This window comes from Podarcis cretensis (assembly GCF_951804945.1).
Source record: "Podarcis cretensis genome assembly, chromosome: 6".
Classification (NCBI taxonomy): Eukaryota; Metazoa; Chordata; class Lepidosauria; order Squamata; family Lacertidae; genus Podarcis; species Podarcis cretensis.
This window is the reverse complement of record NC_137175.1, coordinates 34,084,587-34,107,490: the sequence shown is the minus strand read 5'-3', so window position 1 is coordinate 34,107,490 and position 22,904 is coordinate 34,084,587. Positions and strand designations below refer to the sequence as shown.

Genomic DNA, 22,904 nt, shown 5'->3' with positions numbered 1-22,904 from the left:
TCAACAATTGTGACGGGTGTTCTTTTGTGCCTCCCATGGCCATTGTTTCCTAATTATACTTTATCTACTTAGATAATAATCCCTCTCTAACAAGGGCATTCCACATGATTTTGCAAATAACCAGGAAAGTTTTTCTCACTACAGAAGAGGGAAGCTCTACCTGGAGCTTTGTACAAGATTCTCTATACCTGTTTTTCTGAAATTGTATGATAACTACTGCACCACTAGCTCTGGCTTTACTGAGATATTCTAATGTTTTGTTGTTTTAAAAGTCCCAAGTCATAAAAACCAATGGAAATTCTTGGTAGCCTTTCTCAGCTTCTATAAATTATCCAATATAGGCTCTAGAACTGGGGACAAGTGGATTAGCTCTAGAACTGGGGACAAGTGGATTAGCTCTTAAAAGATGGTACATAGGGCAAATTAAATTTTCTTATGAACCAGTGATTGTGAAACTGATCTAATCCCTTTTAAGGATATGGCTCAGATGCTAGGGCATTTAGGTTGCAATCTTAAAACACACTTAAAGCAGTGTTTCCGACCATGGCCCCCTTCAAACCTTGTTTCCTTCCTGTGCCCCCCCCATGGGTGTATCCAAGGGGGGCAGGGGGGTAGCTGCCCCCCAAATAAGTAAAATCAATAAAATAAGTAAAAAATCAATACAAATCAAAACAAATCTGAGGTTCTGCCCCCCCCAACAAAAGCCTGCCCCCTAACAAAAATCCTAGCTAGGCCCATGCCTGCCCACCCCCCATCCTACTGGTAGAAAGGTAGCTATTCAAATGTTTATATTTTTTATAATCTATACAAAATGCAATTACATAAAATGATAGGAACATAATGAAATATTGTTAAAGCAGAAAAACATAGAATCATGGAGCTGGAAGGGACCCCAAGGGTCATCTTTCTAGTGCAACTCCCTACAATGCAGAAAACTCAGCTAAAGCATCCATGACAGATGGCCATCCAACTGCTGCTTAGAAACCTCCAAGGAAGGAGAGTCCAGAACCTCCCAAGGGAGATCCATCTCCCATGTATTATAAAAAGTAAACAACACTTATTTGACCCAAGTTATTTGACACAGAGAGGGAAACCTACAGATACAGTCCAAAAGGTGCACAGGGAGTTCTGTATAAATGGGAGAACTTTAAAAAGCAAGTGGACCTCACTGACCAGGTGCAAAAAGATATTGTTATCCAGAGGAGCGCTGGCTGCCTAGATAAAATACAATAGCCCCACACACGCTTACCTGAGAGTAAGGCCCACTAAACTCAGTGAAGCTTCTGAATAGACACTTATTTACTAGATGCAAGTCAGCAGCATCAGACGACCCCGCTCAGTCAGGGTGGATTTCACCTCACGCCTTGCAGAGCCAGGACGACGCTGCCAACAGGCCCTGTGCCCCTTGGCAACATCCAAAGGCCCTGATCCACTAGGAGCTGGAGCGGATTGCACCCTGTGCCTTGCAGAGTCAGGCCCAGGCTGCCACCGGGCCCAGCACTGGCGGCAGCAACAAGCAGCTCTGGCTCACCCAGCCCTATCCATTGCCTCACAACCACTGCACTTACCTGACCAGGGGGTTCTGGAGCGCGGGCTCTACTTGTCAAAAGAGGAGCTCAGTGATCACCCTCTCCCACCGGAAAGAAACCAGGACTGCTCCAAGAAAACACTCGTGGCAAAAAGGAATGCTAGGCCCCCTTACCCACTTCTAATTAGCCAAGTGGATAGCCAGCCAATCAGGATTTTTTTTATTTAAAAAAAGATTTATTTTTTTCATTTCTCACCTCCCTCTGTGGCTCCCTAGCCTCATGCTGTGGCCCTCCATTTACACAATTTTCACCTGTGGCCCCCTTAGACTATCCTGCCCCCCCCCAGGCAGCTATATGGCCCCTGGTTGGGAAACACTGGACTAGAGAATAAGCCTCTCTGAATTCTGAGAAAACAGGCTTAGAACTGCACTGTTAAGAGCTGGCAAAATGCTGTTGGCTGTTCTTCACAAGCCCAGCTTTGGGGATGTTTCAAGATTCAGCCTCCTATGTAATTTGCAATGACAAGCCTAGAACTTGAATAGAGTCGCACTAGATATTTGCCATATTGCTGTCTGCTGTGTTGTTTCCAACACTGTCTTTCAACCACTTTCTACAGACAGACTAAGAACATGGCTGGCCAGAAGGTGTCCTATTCTCTAACCTTATACACATCGGCATCAGTCAAACTTTTCCCCAACCTGCCATCCGAGGGACTGTCAACTGTTTGATGCTCCTACTGCTTAAGCTGGCTTCCAGCATTCCAGTTCTGACTGCCACGTTTACTTAGGAAACTGGATATGTGGACATGAACACATCATCATAAAGAAACATGACAGCCAGGACTGGGTTACTGGCTGCCACAGCAACCAGGAGAGAGAAGGAAAAAGAGAAAGGAAGAATCAATGGCGTGATTATTCTTAGGTGGCCAATAGGCCATCTATGAACAAAATAGGATATCTGTAGCATTCATTATGATAATCTGCAGCTGCCAAATATGCTATACCAAGAAAGGGACATAAAAGTGCCTTTGACTGCTACATATTTGGCAATTTAAAAGCACACTATTTTTGCAAGAGGGCATGATCCCTCTGCCCCCTTTGTTATATCAGAACAATATCAGCACTAGAAAACCCCTTAGCTCCTTACATCAAATTCTGATATGTATGGTGGCTTGTTTTATAGTTTTATTTTATTTTATAATCCAACTTGTTCTAGCAGGACTGTGTAAAAGGTCTTGAGAGTGTTAGTGAAAAAGCAGATTATAAAATTTTAACAAAGCAGTTGTGAACTGCCCTCGATATAGCTGCATTACAAGTGCAGGCATATCCATGTTTATTCATACGGTAATTAATGCAACTACTTGTCTCTTTGCAAATGGCATAGGTTAGGATGAGTGACTTTGCATGGAAACTAGCCATCACTGTTTCTGAAACATCACATCAGACTGTGGTTATTTTTCTTCCTTGAAAATGTACACATTCTGGCACAAGATTCAATGCTTCTTGGCTTTTCCCAGCAGCACTGATCGAAGATGAAGGTATCTGTTTTCTAAAGCCATCATGTGGGAAGCATTACAAAGCTGCAAAACACAGATTTAGGATGCAGAACTTCCATCTCTTGAATCCCAAGATGAAGTTGGCAACTGTCCTGATTTGTCTTGGAAAAGTTTGAAAGGGTGAAAACCAAAGTATATCCCAAGATAGCCTGATCTAAAGTTAGCATACTATCCAACACTCTCTTGTGTTGTTTCATGGGAGGGCTGGATATTCTCCCCCTTTGCGAAAGTCATATCAGTTGCTAACACTTCTGCCATGTTTTACCATCACATTTTGAAACCAATTAGTACTCAGGCAATATTAAGATCTGAAATTCACTATTTTTGTCTTTCTTGATCCTCTCAAGGGCTGTTCTCACATGACTCTACTGTATTTTTGTACAAATACCAGGCAAAACATAGAATCATGGAATTGGAAGGGATCCTGAGGATAATCTAGTCTAACCCTCTGAAATGCAGGAATATGCAACTGCTCCTTTCAGGGATCGAACTTACAACCTTGGTGTTATCAACACCACACTCTATCCAATCATTCACATTCCTTTAAGTCCCTACCTCTCTGAGTGAAACACAAAGAATCAGCAGCTATAAAAGAACAGGGGTGACACTTCCACATGTTTCAGTAGGAAAAGCAACAATTTGAACATGTATGCACCATTCTCCAGTCACATAAAGTTTTCTTTACTATATATATGAAAATAAGGAGAAATGACCATAGTTTGCTAAAGTCAAGACACTGATGCTGCTACAAGACTAAAAGCTTCTCATCCCTTTAGGGAACAACAGTCTTACTGGCTTCCCCAGTGCCCAAGAAAGCCATAATGCACTTCTGTTCACTCATGACTGCCCAATGAACAACCCTTGCCTTCCTTAATTGGCCTCTGGGTAACATCAGGGACTTGGGCTTCTGAAGCAAAGAAAGAGAGGTGCTGTTGGTTCATCCACATGATCAAACACTATTCTTGCCTATGCTTGATGAAAGCTGATATTGGAATAGAAGCTAAACATAACGTGACATGAACAGAAATGCCACAATGGCTGTCACTGCTGCCAGTCTGAGGAGCTCATGTGTGCTCTTTAGTATAAATCGTGGGATCCTTCACCTTGATCCACTCAGCTAGGGACGAGGAAGAGGGGGATTGGTCTGCTGCTAATCAACTGCTTGTGAAGTGACCAAAAAAACTCTAGACCAGGTGTGGGGCACTTAATCCAAAGATGTGGCCTGACCTTTGCAGGTGAGAAGTGGAGGGCAAAGGATGTGTGCTTAATCTCCCCACTGCCAAGCATTTTGCTTCTCCTGGCCCCCTCCCTATTCCTCTTGCAAACATGTCTCCTGCCATATTGAATTTAAGCCCACTAAACTCTATTAACTAAGGCCTAGACAGTCCAGGAGCTGAATTTTGTACAGAGCCCATACATTTTAATAAGGCAAGTCCATGTGTGTGCAGGAAAAGAAAGTACCTACTGGTGAGTACTAAATTCCTTAATCCTTAGCTGCTGTGGTCTGAATCAGATGGGGGACACCAGGGGCTCCTTCAAAATTAAACCTAAGTAAAGGTAACACCTGTATCCATGCATGTCTTGCAAGTACATGACAATACTCTTTCTTTAGCTGTTTGTATAAAGGACGCACCGGAAGCCCTTAAAGTATATGGATGCTGAACGATTATGCATCTCTACTCACTCTCTGGTGGACAACACTGAACTTTTCAGAGCTCCCCTTGCTACAAGGAAAAGAGCTGTTTTATGAGCTGCACTACTCCAGCAAAAGATCCCATCTCCTGACAGTGCTAGGATCAACAGAAGAGACACTTCCTTCTAGGAACAGAAGAGTCTGAACACGGGCTGTGAGAGCCAAGCGACAGGATAAGAAGCAAAAGTTGCCATGTGAATGTCACCATGCACCACAGGGAATCTCCAAAGAGAACTCCATTAGCTATGTGGTTGGGAAGACAATGATGCTGGCAGGGCTGAAGTCAAAGAACATGAATCATGACCAATCCCATCTTCAGTTGTCTTTGTGTTGTCACAGACAACTAGTTAAATTACATCACACTTGTCTTATACCGAGCCACTTCACCACCACCCCATTTCTGCTTTTAAGTTAAAATAAAAGCATCAAGGACATGCAACTTTCCCTTAAGGAGGAAGAAGTACAATAATTTGAAGTTTTCATGTGAAAATAAAGAAGAATTAGAAGCTGGAAACAGTACAGTAGAGCTGATATCGGGGAAATGAAACTGAGCATGGGAAGATGTCACATTTCTTTAGAGACAGAATTACTCCTGTGATCAACACAAGAATGCATTGTCACAAATGGTTGCCATCATTAAAAGGGTTATGTAGCACACCTTAAAAAGAAGAGATAATCACCAGTTCTGCAGTGACCTGGAACAAATCCCTCAAGGTAATGCAGCCTCCATCTCCACCTGGGTGCTTCCATGGGTGCTTCTAATGAGTTCTGAGATGAATATTCCTCAAATCACTGAGCATGAAGCTGATTGGGAAGAAAATAATTCAAGGGAACACTTATCCAAGACATGGTGGAGTTGGAGGGAGGGTGGGGTGAGGGCCAGAGTGGTACGCTGGATAGAGTGACAGACTAAAACAGATAAGAGACTGAGATTCGTGGCCCCACCCAATCAAGAAGTTCACTGGGTGACCCTAAGCAAATCATTATCACTCACATCAGCCCACAGCCCTGTACGGATACAAATGAGTGGGAAACCATGTGTGCCATTCTGAATCCCATTTCAGTTAAGATCATTCACATTTTGCTCAAAGTGGGGGTTTTATCCCATATCAACATTTTACATGGTTTGAAGGTATTATCAAAGGTGTCCAAAATGCCTTTGACAAGAAATTAAACATGTACAAGAGATCTTGACTTTGCTCAAAGGAACATTCTTAGAAGGGGTTTCCTGCAATCTAGTGACAAAATAAGTGGTTAGCCATAGAATCATAGGTCTAAAAATGACTCAAAGAACATCTCTGTTCAAGCCACTGTGTTTTTATATAATTATAGGGCCTTTCATATCACTATACTCAACTGATTATAAAAAAGTAAAGGAGGCCAAAGCACAAACAAAACTGAACAAGGTCCCAGTGCACCAAGAACTATAAACCCCAAGCCAGGGTAAAATAAATCAGCATCTTCCTCTGATCATTGTCCATACCAGATGCTTTGCAAAACAGGAAGCAATTAACAAGTTATTTATAGCTAGCATGTCCTAGCTTTTGCTAACTTATATGCCAAAATGATGGCCCCACCTTCTTTACATGAGCGCTTATTTTATGTGGACCACGCCTGCCTTAGTTTTCTCCATATCAGGAATGACCTGATTCCCCAAAGCTTTCTGGGTTTTATTAGAAATACTCTGGTGTCAATGGTTCTGTGGAGTTAACACTATCAAGAGTAAAGCCTTCAGAGCACAGTTGAAAGCAGAGGAAATGAGGAAATCATTGACAAAGTTAAGAGGGGCAAAGGGAGTGAGATACAATAGAAGCAATACTGCTTACAAAGAAAACAAAATTCTGAAACATAAAGGGAAGCTAACATTTTATACTTCACATTCTGTGGCTGAAGACTATAGCATATCAGTATTAATAATGCCATACTTTGGATTCTAATTACATACATAGATCTCTAATCTACTGTAGAGATGCACATACACTTCTGAACCCCAAACTCAAGTACTGCCGGGGGGGGGGGTTACCACTCTAATCAATTCCTGTGATGGCGGGAGGGGGGGGAGTGCCATCTCTTAAGATTAAAAGTTTCCCAGAGTGATCATTCATTCATTCATAAATCAATTAATTAGCAATGGTCAGTCTTGCTAATGGACTCTCAGTCCCTCAACTCTCAGTTGGCTGGCTGCAATCCATATCCAATCTTGACAAAAATCTGAACAGACAGTGGTATAGGTACCCTGAATTGCTGTATATCCACAGAGGACTGGTGGAATACTCCAAGCAGAAAACACTGCCACAGTTGTACATCATCTACTGCTTGCACTCAAACTTTAGAGTCACCCTCTTCTTCACACCAAGCAGCATCAGCATGACAAACCAGAGGTCAGGAGAATAGAACCCGTGCTGCCATGTTTTCCATATAAGAACACAGTAAGAGTAATAGAATCATAGAATCAGAGAGATGGAAAGGGGCCTGAGGGTCATATAGTCCAACCTCCTACAATGCAGGAATCTATCAAGTCCTCGATTCTGTTTCCAACAGTGGCCAACCAAAGCTTCTGAGAAGCTCAGACGCAGGCCTTCAAAGCAACAGCCCTCCAATTTGTCCAAACACCTGTTGTTGGATGTATGCTACGCCTGAACAAGATGAGCAGGACTCACATGATGAGTCCCATCAATGGAAGCTAGTGCAAAGATTTCTGCTTATGCAATGGGGCTTCCCCCCCCCCTTAAAAAAGGAAAAATTGGCTGGGGGGTGAAGAGAAGCCCCAGAGCAGCATGTGAGAGAGGAGAGAGGGATCGTTCCCATCTGGCAAGCTGTAATGCTTCCACTGATGGAATGATCAGCATCGTGCAACACTGAATTCCTCCTGGAGGTTCCATTTAGTTTTCCTGGTGAATAACTGTTGATGGAATTATCTTGACAGAGGTTGTTGTGACAGGTAAAGTGCTCAACAAGATGTGCTCAAGTCCCTGAAATGCATGCGTGTGCATGCATGTGTGAGTTAAAGTAAGCCTGTTTTGCCCTTGGAACAGTCAGTTAGCTAGATTAAATATGTAAGAATACAGACTGCAATGCAATCAGTTCAGTCTGGTTTTTGTTTTGTTTTTAAAGAAATAAATAGCTAAAGAATTGTGTTTGATTTCAAAGTCTGCACAAAAAACTGAAAATTGTCTCACAACCACCCTGGGAGGTCAGTTAGCCTGAAAAAGTGTAGCATGCCAAAGGCCACTCAAGTGATATATTCATGGCTGAGGGGTGATTTGAACCCAGGACTTCCCATGCCTGGTCTGCCATGTAAACCATTAAACTACATTGGTTCTTGTACAAAAGATGCTGGATTGAAAGCATAATTGTTACCTATTTTGCATTCACATAAATATGTGTACTTGTGGCCCTACTTGAGGGTACAGGAACACAGAGGTTTTCCTTTTATGCACAGTTCCTTTACAGCTCTGACCTTCCTTCACCAATCTGTTGTCTATGTAACTACCAAACCCATATACCACAAGCTTTTACAACTCAGCCTTTAGCAGACATGCAATATATAATTTGTATGTTGAAAATAGTCACTACAAAAACAGATGTTTCTGCTGCAAGAACCTCTAGAGATCCCTACCAAAACATGAAGACAGATTCCTACAGCAAAGCTTGCACATGTACTTTACAAAGTCTTGACTACTATTGAGTGATAGCAATAATTATGCAAGCATAGATACTTGCAGTCCTTCTTCTCCTAATCTCAGGATGGTTAAAATATGTAGAGGAGGAGTGGCCAAGCCCCCTCTAACGAAACCACAGCCATGTTTATATTTACAGCTCCCTGCTCTGATAGTTTTGAACATCTGCTCCTCTTAGAATTTCTTTTCTCTTAAAGTAATTGGCACATGTTCCTCAGCATCTGAACACAACATAATACATGTTCCAGGTTTTGGTCAATCGACCTATCAATGTCTCATTTTCAGATGTTTATAACAACAAGGTGTCTTAGATTCCTGCTATGGATGTACCATCTTTTGACAGCTCCATCAGCCAACAAGGTTTACAGCCCAATCCAGAACCCATTACACTGATGCAAATTTCACTGAAATCAAAAAGCAAGAGCTTTATTTCAACTACTATCAAGATCAAGGTGCAAAATAATGAGCTCTCTGGGCACGGCATGTGCTACCTCTAATGGTCTGTAGAGTCCCAAACACAATGCAGCAGCAAAACGATGAACCCATTTAACTTCTGAGAAAGCAAGCTTAGGATCCAGTTGGGGCGGAAAATACTAATAGTTGGATCAGTCCCATGTCACAGCAAAGAATGACATAAGGAGAAACCTAATAGTTTAAAGAGAAATTAAAGACAAAGAAAAGCAAACAGACTGGGAGAAAATCTTCTGAGAGTTGGAAAGTCTGTGAGTTAAATGGTGTGGAAATCTCAGGTTACTAGAGAACGGATGAAGAACTTGCAAACAAAGCCCCAACAGGCCATATCCAACAAGGTCAATATAGAATGGAATTTGATACCAAATAGAATTGACATGAGCAATGAATGCGAGATCTTAAGGAGATGGGATGGACGTAATTTATGCACTGCTAGCCTCAGATGAACATTCTTGCCTCTGATTTCATTACAGAGGGTACAACTGTCCTAAAAGTGTGTATGTATGTATTTAATATCCTAACCTTCCTTCCAAAGTAATGGCTTTCACAGTTTTACTGTCCAAACCAAAGACAAAGCAACTCCTCTCCCTGCCAGTATCTCCATCTCCTCCATGTCTGTACACTTTCACATACAACACATACACTGAAGCAGATAGCAAAAAATACTTAGGAACACAGCATGACTGAAATTGTGGGTTCTTTATTGCCATTGACCAGTTTTTCATTTGCTTTTGACTTTTTGAATTACTGGAATCCCTGTAATTCACCAGTGGGTCTTAAATTAACAAAGAGAAAGTGCATACCCAGGATCTCTTAACAGTTAAAACATTTACTAACCATTGTTAAGTGATCCTGGGCACAAACACCTGCTTAGAAAAATAAGAAATGCCTTGCAGAATCAGACTGTAGTACACTCACTGCTGCATTCTTTGAAAGAATCCCAGCCACATGCAGACCCCTAGGTGGCTGTGAGTCCCGGAAGACCTGCTCCCTGCCTTGCAAGCCTTTTTTCACAGGGACTGGGAGGGTGAGGCCCTGACTGGCTCCAGCTGCAAAAGTCAAGACTGCTGAATAGACTCTTGGGCTGGGGTATTGTTTTGGGAGGGTTGTTGCTGTTACTTATATTATTTTTTAATCTTTATTTTAGATCTTATTATGATTTACGTGGAAATTGTTTGACTTGGTTTTGTACATTGTGGTATTTATTGTTTATGACTACATTTGGTTGTTTGTAATTTTTTAATTGTTGCAAGCCACCTTGAGCATGGTTTTAACTTTGGAAACACAGCATACATGTAAAATGATTGGTTGGTTGGTTCCCTGCTAGTTTCCAGAAACTGGTATTCAGAAGCATACATGGTGGCAGAGCATAGTGTCCATCATGACTGATAGTGTGTTAATGATTTTGCTGCAAGGTGGAAAGCATTCTTAACAGCATCCCTGGTGACCAAGCTTCTTATGAAGTATAGAGATTTCTTCAATTTCCAAACTTTATGTTGCCAACATATTCGAAAACTCACTGGGATTGCTCGAATGGCATGCGCTCTTGTGGTGCCATTAACATGCTGAAAGACTAGGGAAAGAATGAGACCCACAAGTCAAAATCCGTAGTTCTATTCATGCTGATATTTCAGCGTATAATCTCTATGATGTGCTTCTTCACTTTCAAAGGGAAATGTGGTCCATTGATAGCAACAGCTTGACCATGGTTATATACAAAATGAGTCACTGACTAATTGATGCCCAGGATACACCTGCAACAGCTATTTTTAACCCAATATGTACCCGGATATACCACAAACAGATGATGCAATCTGCACTTCATTCTGAGTTTTCTCTGATTAGAGTCCTATGTGTAGATTTCTTTGAACCGACATTAAAACCTCATTGAAGAGGCATTTAACTTCCTGGATATCTTTTGTGTTAGTCGAGGCAAACATCCCAGGGTGTCCCTCATTATGATTTCCTCCGCGCTACTATGAGGGAATTTCACTCTCTTTTTTATGCTGACATAGCACATATCATGTATGCAGTGATCTGCACCAAGAGAGATGCTATTTCTTCCTTTATTTTATGGGGAAAGGAGGGGATTGCCTAACTTTTCATGTTCCAAGCTACCAGCTATTCCCGAAGAGAAACTACCGTATGTGGTAGGACGCATACCTAGAACCCAAGTGCACAATCAGTACTGAGCACAGCTTGTGAGCTGCTCAGAGTACTAGAAGGAGGAAGTGCTAAAATGCAGGAAGAATAATACCGAAACATGGATGGGCAAAGAAATGAAGCACTGGGAAATATGAAAAGGAGTGAAGGTGCAAAATAACCTGTGAGCAATACCAATCTACATCGGAACACTGATTGTAACAGAGAAATAGAGAAAAAGCCAGGAACCTGTGGTCCTCCAGATGTTGTCTGACTCCAGTTCCCATCAGCACCAGCAAGCAAGGCCCATGGGTGTGACCAGGATTTATTTTAGGGGAGGGGGCTTTATATTGAGGGGACAGGACCGAGTTAACTGTAATGCAATTAGTCAATTAGTTAGGTATTTTTATTTATTTATGCCCATGGCAAGACTAATGGTCAGACATGATGGGAACTATAATTCCCCAATCCTGCTCTGTAATTATCTCTTATCTTCTTCCACCCCATCCATCCGTGGAAAACCAGGTTGTTATTTTTCTTACAAAGGGAATCTCTAGCTGCTGGCATGAGATGTGTTACACTGAATCAGACCTCATTAACCAAATAGAAATTGAGGCCATCTTGCAAAAAAAATGTAGATAAGGTTAACCCTTCTTTGATTTCCAAAAAAACCTTTGATGGGGTCCCCTCACAAAAGTTTCCCAAAAACCTTAACAGTCACAGGATAAAGTGGAATGTCTTTTTCTGGATCATTCAACTGGATAAATAAAGGAATGAGAATGAATTTATGGGCTGTTATCTCAGTGAAAAGAGGTGTACAATGAGGTGTTTCCAAGGATGTGCATGGGAACTTGCTCTTGCTAAGTATTCATTAACAACCTGGAAAAAGGTGTGAACAGATCTGCATATAATGACATATAATTAAAAGTAGTTTAATCATAAGCACACTGTGAAGAGTTTCAGCAGGTTCCCCTAGCACTACAGGGATACACAACAAAATGGCAAATAAATTTCAGTGATGGTAGATGCTGAGTTACACATACATTAAGGAAAAGTAACACCCAACAAGGTTGCGCACAGGATCAAATTAGCTATTGCTATTCATTTAAGCGATCCTTAAACTGCTACAGAGAGCTTTCTGAAAATGGCAGCACTGATGTGCTACAGTCACCAAAAAGACAAACAGAATGTGATGAATTATTTTTTAAAAAACTACGGTACTGCACTTTTTAAGCAGTCCTGGCTATATTACATAGAGAAAGCTAGAAAAGACAAACAGGAGCAACAAAGGTTACCAGGAATAGGACTCCTTTTATGCAAAGTAAAGCAATAAAAATATTTTAAAAAATAAAGCTTCAACCTAAAAAATGGGATCCCAAATAAGGGATAAATAATATATGCAAAATCACAAGAGGACAGACAGAGGTAAATAAGAGGTTTTCTGCTCTTTCAACAAGACACAGCAGAAACAAGAGTAAATATTTTTCTCACGGTTCACATTGGACTCTCTGCCAGCAGTATAACTTAATCCAAGAACTAGGTAATTTGATGGAAGACAGATATAGGAAGTTCAAATTCAGGGTGTCCCTAGCAGCATGCTTCCAAGATTACAAGCAAAAGGAATTCACTACTCTGATGTAACCCCATGCAATTATAAATTAACTGAAGCATTCAAATCTGGCAGGGGCAGGCATTGGGTTAAACATACATCGCATCTGATAGAGTATAGCTCTTTATATATTCTCAGGACTTTCCTGTAACCTTCCCCTCTCTTCATCCAGCTCAAAAATGGAAGGTATGCATGTGCTCAGGATGCTCCAGGTGTTGTTGCTGGTGGTGGTGGGTGGGTGGGTGTGGGGTTTTTTTTGGGAGGGGGGTAAACAGAATGAAGAATCTGGAGATCAAGATAAGCTCCAAATTCTTCATTTTACAAAATGGGAACTAAGTGCACATGCTTCTATATGATACAATGGTGAGGCAATAGAAGGAGGTGCAAGGAAGGGGCAGAAAGCAGGTTTCATTATTCAGTTGTCTTTTTTCCTAGTCCAGACTAGTTCTTACACACTGTTCAGCTTTTACAAGCTACGTCTTCCTTGGAATAGAGGGGAGAGGAATGAAGACAGCAGGTCAATTATCAGCCAAGGCTGCAGTGTGATCTCTTTTCTGGAGGGAGCTTTGGGGAAATGGAAGCCCAAGTGTTTCCACTAGAAACACAAACCAGCTGCTGAGCAACCTGCTTCTTCCATTCCCCACTGGACAAGCAAAACCAAGCCTCTAATTCCTTTATCACATTTTGTTGTGATTTTTAAAAAACATATTCATTTGCAAACCCAAAAACCTGGTCTTTGCTACAGCCAAGAGTGGGATGGGGGATACACTACACAGAAGTTTCACTCTATGGATTTACAGACTTGTAATTCCCAAATGGCAGCCCTCCCTGTCATTCCCTTCCATGAATTTGCCAATGCTACCCATTCTAATGCCCAGTTATATTTGCTACACTAGCCTTGCATGGTACTCTCCCCAGTTCTGCCAGTGCCCAGTAACTCTGATACAAATCTTTACATTCTATGCTGGCTCTGCATTCCCTTTCCACCCTCGCTCCAGCATTATCTGGTAAATCATAGTTTTCCCTGCACGAAGATAGCACACTGTCATTTTTCAAAATAGCACAAATATTATTTTGCCATGAATATTGTCACACCATCTTCAAATGTGATGGGGTACACACCAGAGCATAAACTGTTTTCCTACAGAGATATTATCTCCATTTAGGAAAAACAGGAAGCTGCCTTCTTACAGAAAGGGCAGTCATCCATCTAGCTCAGTATTGTCAATATTCAGTGGCAGCAATTCTCTGGGGCTTTCAGGTGGAGTTTTTCTCCCCAGCTCTATTTGGAGATGCAAAGGGTTGAACCCAAGACCTTTCACATACAAAGCATGTGCTCTTTCGCTAAGGTACTGCCCTTTTTTCGCTATCATGTGTAACAGTGCCCTAATTACACATATTCCATTTACCATCCTCAATCAGCAGCAGGCCCTACAATGCTGTTGGGACTCCAGTTGAGTCCTGCCCACATTCTAGACCCATGTTCTACCTGTCATAAAGTCCTTCAGCCCCAACCCCATAGCTCCTTATTCCAGCACTGAGTTCCCTATCTCCCATCTCCCATTCCACAGCATCTAATTACCAGTCTCCTCCTCCATAACCACTCCCCTGCCTGTGCTCCTGCAACCTCAAATTACAGCTCTGGTCTGCCATCCCACATAGATAGTGCTGTTGGCACCTGAATCTATGCCCTGTGCTTAGTTCAGCCAGTAGCATCAGTTGCAGTCAATGCAAAGGGTGTGGTAGTTTTGCAAGATATAGGCAGCATTTGAAGGCAATTCAAATAATCCCAAGTTTCTAAAAGCGCCAACCTAGTGCCCATCATTCCCGACTTTCTGTTCCTAAATGCAGAAGCTTCTGTTTGAATTATCTTCCTGCTGTTCAGTTACAGAAGCATTTACAAGGCAGGAGAGGAACAGGGAATTTTGTATTCCGTAGTGATTGATCATTATGAGCTGAGCCGTTGCATGGAAACCAAATTGTTGGTGCTTAGGAGGTGCTGCTATGTATTCCCTTACGCTTAAGCCTATGACATCTGCAAAGCAGCCATTCCTGGGCGGGTGTCTCGAATAGAGAGATTCCAGGTGGAGTAGAGCAAGAGCTGTACTGAAGCGCTAGCAACTGCTGCTCCTATGCAGATCTCCCTAGTAACCAAACAGGGTCTACTCCTCTCTGTCTGTTCTGGAGGCACTGACACATCCTTCCTTCCTCACTGCCATGTACCCCACTGTCATGTTGCAGGTTTTCATTTCAGCTGCAGCTGGCACCGGAGCTGTGTTAGTGACCACTCCCCTCTTTCACCAACAGCAACCAGAAGGCAATGACGGCTCATTCTGTGCCCTGTGTGCACACCCCCTTATGGGAAATGCAGACACAGCCTGCAATCCAGCTGTCTTGCAGCATCTCAGTCCTTGCTGCCTCAGCTCCATGGATGACAGCCCATGTTGCAGTCACAATTTCTGCTTCTCTCTCTCACGCACACATACCTCCTTCACAGGTTTGCCATAAGGATGCTCGCATGGCATAGCTGCATATGCAGCAATAGACCTTTTCGACTGTTCCTCCCTAATATAGTAAAGGGGGTGCCATCCATTTTAACACCAATTACGGCATCCTCATGCAATCCCCATTTCCACTCATTGCTGCTGAACCCCCAGGTCTGGGTTCGTTCTATTCTTACAGCTCTCCCTTGCTAACTAAATCTACTCTGCTTCATCAGCTAAAATGCAATAATAATAATAATAATAATAATAATAATAATAATGTTTCCCTTTCCCTTGCTTTCCCTTAACCTGGATGTCTTGAGCAAAAGAAAAAGGAAAAAAGAACCAGAATCAAATTTATCTTCCCTCCTGCCCACTTCTGCTACCTGTTTCACCTTTGCACAGAAAACTGGGGGATTTTAACTAACATTTATTAGTATGCTGGCTCAATTAGGTTTGAGATGCCTCTTTTGGAGGGTTTCTGGGTGGAGGGCAGGGATGATGTGAAAGACAGCCTATTTGCTATACTCAAGGGATAAACCAAAAATAAATGAATGAATTAAGAAGGCGATAGGAAAGCCTCCCGGAGTGCTTACAGTTATAAAATAAGCAGGCTGAAGTGGTCTACTTTGGAGCCGAACTTGCTTACTCCTCACACTTAAAAATCCCCTTGCACACTACAAGCCAAGGCAGTCAAACGGTTCACCGCATCCCTCTGCAAAGAGAGCAGGAAAGCCTGGGGAGGGTCACCCTCCAATCCATGCAGGCACCCCAAAACCAAGAGCGCCGGCTGACACCTGTCCTCTGGGGAGGGGACGCTCACTCCTCCTCCCACTCAAGTCTCCCCAATAACCTTCACGGAGCAAGGCAGCTTTCCATCCATCCATCCATGGGATGGGAGGGAGGGACGGCCGGCAGAGACGGACTCACCGAGCATCTGGCTGAAGAGCAGCTGCTCCAGATCGCCCAGCACGGTGACCACCAGCTCGGGATCCACCTTCAGGAAAGCCTTCTCCTCCGCCGGCGCCCCTTTCCCGGCCGGCTGGGTGGCCGCTTGCTGCTGCTGCTGCTGCTGCTGCTTCTGTTGCTGCGCCGCCTTGCCTTTGCTGGAGAGGATCTCGTCGTCCGACTTGAGGTCGTCGCTGCCGCTGCCGGCCTCGGGCGCCTTGCTGAGGGGCTTGACCTCGGCGTAGGGCCCTCGCGGGATGCGGCTGGGCTTGCCCAGGTTGGAGGGCAGCGGCGCCAGCGGCGGCGGAGGCTTGTTGCCGGCGGCCGGGGGCGCCAGCTTGGCCTGGAAGAGCGAGTGCTCGGAGCGCGAGAGGTTCTTGGACATGAGCGGCGGCGCCTCCTTGCCGCCTTTGAGGCTCCGGCCGCCGAAGCCCTTGGCCGCCTTGGCCATGTCGTCGCTCCACTTGGGCTCGTACAGCTGCATCTTCTTCTCGCTGTCCGTCAGGAAGGACAGGTTGGTGAGCGACTTCTGCTTGCGCAGGTTCGAGGCCAGCGGCCCTCGGCCCTCCACGCTGCCGGCCTTGAAGACCTTCAGCTCGGCCGGCGCCTTGGGCGCCGCCACGCCGCCGGGGCCCTTGGCGCTGGCGCGCTTCTGCATCATGGCCTTGCTGCTGCTGCCGTCGCCCGACGACGCCTGCTTCTTGTAGCCCCTCAGCGCCTCCTCGGGCCCTTCGTCGCCGCTCAGCTCCGCGTCGCGCTGCAGCCTCCTGACGTCGTTGCTGTTGCCGCCGCCGCCGCTGCCAAGCATCTTCTTCCCGCCCGCCGCGAGGAAACCATTTAAAAGCCCAGCCTCTGAAGCGACGGAGGGAGAAGAAAGAATGAAAGAAGGAGGAGAGGAGGAAAACGGGAAGGTCGGAGGAGGGGAGGGAGGGAGAAAGAGAGAGAGAGAGAGAGAAAAGGGGTGGGGGGAGAAGGGAGGAGGAGGAGGAGGTGGGATAAAACAGGGAAAAAAGAGAGACACACGCTATCAAAGCAGCCGGTGCCACCTTCCCCGCCCCGGCGCGCGCGCGCTCACAGAAGCGCAGAGCGCCCGGCCCCTCCTATCTCCTCCAGCGCCGCTGGGGAAACTGAGGGGGGAAGCGAAGCGAGAGGCAAGGCGAACAAAAAACGGGCCCTCCCTGCCCGCCTGCGAGATGCTGCCGGCTCGGCAGAGAAAGGGAGTGGAGTGGGGGCGCGAGACGCGCGCGAGGCTATTTCTGGCTCGGGAGGAGGCGTGTGTAATTGTGCGTGAGGGTGTGTGCGCGCGTGTGGACATCGGCGAATAAGTACGCGTGCGCGCGCACTCGCGGAGCCTTGCCTGCCTCCGCGCTCGAGAGGCGCCGAGGGAGAACAGGGCGCTTTCGACAGCGGAAGGCAGGCACAGGCGGGGAAGGGGGAGACGTCGTGGCAAGGCGCTCCAGCAGCCAGTCCCCACATCTGACAGACCCCCCGGGCACAGGGGCCAACTCCTTGGGGCTGAGATCCCTTTGCCCCGCCCCATAAAATATTGGGGGGACCGCCCCCCAAAAGTCCATAGGCATTGCCATTCAAATTGTGTGCGTGCCCTGCGTCATGTGATTATGTGGGATGGGGCTTCTCCTCTCAATATTTTATTCGAGTTGGCACCCCTGACCCTGGGGCCATTTTTGGCCCACCAGAGATCCATGCATGGAAATCTCCTGTCCTCCTCCCCGAGAGCCCCAGAAGCAGAGCTAGGGCTAGCTCTGCCATTAGGCGGAGTGAAGCAGTTGCCTCAGGCTGAGGATGCTGAGAAAGTAGAAGTTGGGCCAGCCCCCCTCCTGTTCCCCTTGAGACTCCTAATCTAGCCCACCTTAGTCCTCAGGTCCTGCGATGGAAGCTGCCTTTGTTGCCAGAATTGAAGAACAAAATTAGTTGCCAGTTCAGTTGTATGGGGAATGGGGGCAACAGCTTGTCCATCAAAACGTATTTGGCATAAAGGGGTACTTAAAAGGTTCCCATTTTCAAGACTGCAGCCCCTTCTGTTCTGGAACCCGTTCTCCCAAAAACTCGCCACCTGGGAGTGACTAGTGCTGAAGACAAGGCAATCTACACATGCTTAAGTGCACTGCTTGGTCATGCAAGAACAAACCTTGGCATTGAAAGTAGGAAAGCCCTGTTGAGCCTTGACTTAGGTTTTCTCTGGGGTGCCCATCAGGCTCTATTGCATGCAAATCAGTTCTTTCCTTCCCTTGCAATTACACAGGAATCACTTCCTATTACAAAATGCACCATATACTGGACAAGACCCAAGACATGGTGTGAATGTTTTGGATATACCACAGCCAATTAGTTTCCCAGCATGCATACACATAGCAATATACACACATATTCATCACTTGACACGATGACACCACAAAAGAGAATCTTGCCATTTCTTATTCTGAAGGAGCTTCCATGTATGAATTCAGCAGAGCATGAAACAGCCTTCCTTGTCCCATGTCACCGTGGAAAAGGTTCAACAGCTACTCAGAAAGGGTCAGTGGCAAGCCCAGAAAAAAGAATTCAGGAATCTGAGCTCCCACTGCTTAGCACTGACAGAAGAACAGCCCTTGCCTGTGCAGAAAGATTATCAGCTTTCACATATAGAACAGATAGTGGTATCAGACTGCTGTCTCTGTGCAGTGATCCAAACCAAACCCATTTCCACAAGAGGCTGATATTAAAAATAATTCCTGCTACCACATCTATGTGTGGCACTAGCCAAGGCAGCACATAATAAGCCTACCACTTTCAGTTCCATGCTCCAATATGAAACACAAACGATAACACACACAAGAAAAAAGAGGGTGCAACACTGCAAACACATGAAAACATGGAAGTGTGCTAGCTACACTGACCTTGCAGTTTGCAGGGATCTCTTGTGCTTATTTATTATACAGTTTGTATCCCGCTCTTCCACTGCCTAAGAGGGTGTGGGGAACTTGTGGTACTTCAGAGGCTGTTTAACTACAACTTCCATAATCCCTGAATGCTGGTCAGGACTTAATGAGACTGGCCTGAAGGATGCTCCAGGCACCTAACCTTAATTTTAAAACAATTCATAAAACAGGTTTGAAAAAGTGCAAACCAAGCAGCACATATTTAAAATACAATAAAGAAGAAGCAGGAACCTTCCAAAACAAAACAAAAACTTTAGCTAGCAACAAAAGGCCAACAAAACAAAAAAAGTAGGGGCTAGAATCTCTCATAGCAGAGAGTTATATGCCCTGGTGCAACAACAGAAAAGGCTCTCTCTCTCATTCTCATCAGCCATACTAGAGGCTGGGAAGAAAACATTATTTAGGCACCCTGCTCCCAAACTGTCTAGGCTGTTAAAGATAATGGACACTTTGAGCTATTCTCAGAAATGAACCTGTAGTCAGTGAACGTGCTCCAAATATCCAGCAATAATCAAGAGGGTTTTTTAGGTCTCATGGACATTCCCCAGCCTCCTCCAACTTACAGTGAGAAAGCCACTTCCGGCCTGCCCAGGAGGTGGGGTTGCGGGCTTCACACCCACCCCCACGTGAGCGAGGGCTGCTTTCAGCCCCCGCGAGAACAGGGGAATCCCGGCCGGGTCTGCCCTATTTAGGGCCGGCGCAGAGGGGGCTCGCCCTCTTTTCGCCGGCTAGCCCTCACGTTTTCCCACCCTCCCTCCCTTTAGGTATGCTTTAGGTAGGTCTTTGACTTTGCTATGGACTTCGGTCTGTCGCCGCAAGGGGCATGGTAGGAATTTTTCCCAATTGGCAATTTGTAGCCTTTTGGTTTTTCGCCTACCTCGTAGCAACTCGTCACAACTTTTCGGCATTGGCGGTAGGCATTGTAAGAAGGGGTTAAGAGGATGTGGGGGGGAGGAACGCCATCAGCTCCCCCCAGTGAGCGAAGGGTGGTCCGTTAAAGGACTCCGGGGGGCGTGGCCCTGTCCGAAGCCTATGGAGGTGTGGGCCAAAGGCATGCCCCCGAGCGGTGACCCGGGGGAGCTCCTAGTTGACGTGCCTTGGCAGGAGACCCCCGATAAAGTGTTAACCCTTCCCCGTGTCTCCAGCAAATGGGCTGGAGCCGGATAGTCGATAGGACCAGTGCCTAAGCCAATGCCTCTCATTCCTGAATTCAATAAAGTTGTGGCCTAATTCGCCCAATTAACCTTAATTATGGTGTCTCGTGTCTTTATTTATCCTGGTGGGGGGCGGGAACTCGCCACGCAACTAGCGTAACCTAGTGCCAAAGAGAATTAACCATGAGCCATGAAATCCCCAGTTCAAATATTGCCTATGTCATTGGTTCTAGGCAAGGTATTTTCTTTCCAATGGGATAATAATGCTGTTGACCTCGCTTTTGTTGTTAAGGATTACTGAGATAATGTGTGTGAAGTACTTTGACTGCTATAGCACTATTAGTAGTGCTATAGTATTACTAGCAACTGATGTTAGGTGCTTCAGCATTATTTAGTATTATGAGCCCTCAGACCACAGAGCTCTTTGCTTTCTTCACTGCTTGTACTAACATTCTGCTCCAAAGATACTTAAGACAACAAAGAACATGGTAGCACCCATAAATGTATTATGGTATAAATGCTTGTGGACTAACATCTACTTTGTCAGATTCAACTTGTCAGTTGAACCTGACGATTGCAGTGGAATGTCTCTACAAATCAAAATTCAAAGGATTTCAGCTTTATTGTAAATTATAGTACTACTGAGCTGAGAACACAAAGATCCCTGAGTAGCAGGATTAAGACCATACATTTGTGGGCCAGTCTCTAAGAATAGTTCTGTGTGTCCAACCATAACTAGCCCAGCCTGGTGGAAAAAGAAGTTCCAGTGCAGAGAGCAATCTATTCTGAGAAAATCACCAGTATGTTTTAATGAATATTTTCAATTTTTATTTTAAGCCACTTAGAGGTGTTGGGGGTTTTTTAATTAAATGATATAGAAATCTGTTAAATACTTTCAGGGATCCTAAAGTGAAGAAATAGTGTGTATCTTGTGGCTTAAAGCCAGGTAAGACTCAGCCAGTCTACTCATGGTAGGTGCCACAGACATCCATAAAGCAAACTGCTCTGAGAGGAAGTAGCCACTCAGTCCTGAGTCACTACAGCATTGCTGGTCAGCCGAAACCAGTCCTCAAATTCCCAACCAATTAAGATAAAATAGGGCAGGCCCTGTTATCTCAGCAGGGAATAGACAGTGACTTGGAGATGTTAAATGTCTCATCCATGTTATTCAGACTATGTGGGCTGGTGCTGGGGTTTGACTTGAGCTATAGCTATTCAGAAAGAGAACTTTGCCTTCAGGACATGTGCAATATGAGGAGGAGAGATGGCTTATCATAGAGTGAGCAGGAACCTAAAGAATCTGAAGATACTGTTCTGTAGAGCTGCAGCATGAAACTCCTTTCCCACACGTAAGATCAGATGACCATGTATATAACTTAGTTGTGAAGCACATGATTAACATTTCTCTTTGTTTCTCTGTCCCATGCTTTACAAGTGCTTCTACATTCCTGATATGTTAAAGCAAAAAAGAAACCCCACAAAACTCCTATTTTTTGCCAACTCTGAAGAAAATGCTCCAGCAGGTATAATTTTTCATTTTGAATCATAGTACTATAATGACGACAGGAAATAAACAACATTTTGTTGTAGGAAAAAGGTAGTGTATTCTGAAAGTAATAATAATAAAACGAGCATCTGTAACTATGTACAGGCCTGGATGGACACCCAACAAATATAAAATGTCTTAGAAATAAGGAGCTGATGCCAGCATCTGTCCTGTAGGTCTTTTTGTGCCCATCCCAACCCAGGTACTAAACCTTCCCTTCCATCTGCCATGTTCTGTGTGATCATTTGTGGCTCCCTAAACTATTGTCCTCAGCACAGTTTCCACACCACTAAATAATGGAAACATTTAATCAGCTGACATCAATGTGGTCCATGGGGGTGGAGAGGTAAAGATGTACCCCAAATTTTCCCCACGCTTGCCTTATAAACCATTGTCACAAGTTCCCACCACCCACTTATTCTACTGACTAATGCAAGATAGAAACAGAGTCCCACCCAGAAAAGTTCCAGAAGTAGTGCAGGATATCTGTGAACAGCAACTCCTGCATGTTTCCTCACCCTACACTGAAAGCAGCAATCAGGTGGGAGTGGATCAGGGCCGCGGTAATAGCAGAGGAGCTAACCTTTGTCCTCCACTCAATTTTCTTGATTTAAATTGCATCCCTCAGAAGCTTGCATAGGCGGGGGGGGGGGGGAGGAACTGGTACAGTAAGAAATAGTTAAGCACCCTGCCCATGGGGTAGCTGATATAAGCTTAAGACAACAAACAAACCAAGCAGATCTCTCAGATCACAACTAGTTGGTTTGAAAGTAGACCAATCTGTGTCCTTTTTCTGCAAAAAATACGGCTGTTTTTCTCAAATTAGTTTCTTTGTGCTTAGGACCACAGACTAATGGCCCAGTCTTATGCGCTGATACTGAGGGAGATGCGACCATGGATAAGGAAGATTCTATCCCCGCACTCTGGTACAAATCCCAGTTCCAACACTGAGGCATCCATTCCTCCCAGAAACTGGAGCAGGATTGGGAGGCCTGGCTGAATTAAAGCCAAATGCCTGTGGCTTTTGTCTAAGGGTACAGACAGAAGCTCATCTCCATAGTAATGATTCCACATCATCCCTGCAGCTCCCTTCTTAGACAGCTGGACTCAGCTGCTGCTTCTGTGTGCCTCTGTCGCCTTTGTCTACAGCTATCA

At 44.8% G+C, this 22,904-nt stretch overlaps 1 protein-coding gene across 7 annotated transcripts in view; it reads right to left on the bottom strand.

Moving 5' to 3' along the window:
- Positions 1-22,904, bottom strand: part of NAV1 (neuron navigator 1) — a 292,439-nt gene that overhangs the window by 174,743 nt on the left and 94,792 nt on the right. For 6 of the 7 annotated variants that reach the window (XM_079978772.1, XM_079978776.1, XM_079978777.1 and 3 more), the window contains exon 4: positions 16,093-16,962. The exons of the other annotated variant lie outside the window; for it this stretch is intronic. In XM_079978772.1, coding sequence (XP_079834898.1) covers positions 16,093-16,962 — 870 coding nt within the window. The remainder of the gene's footprint in view (positions 1-16,092; positions 16,963-22,904) is intronic. 7 annotated transcript variants of the gene reach the window in all.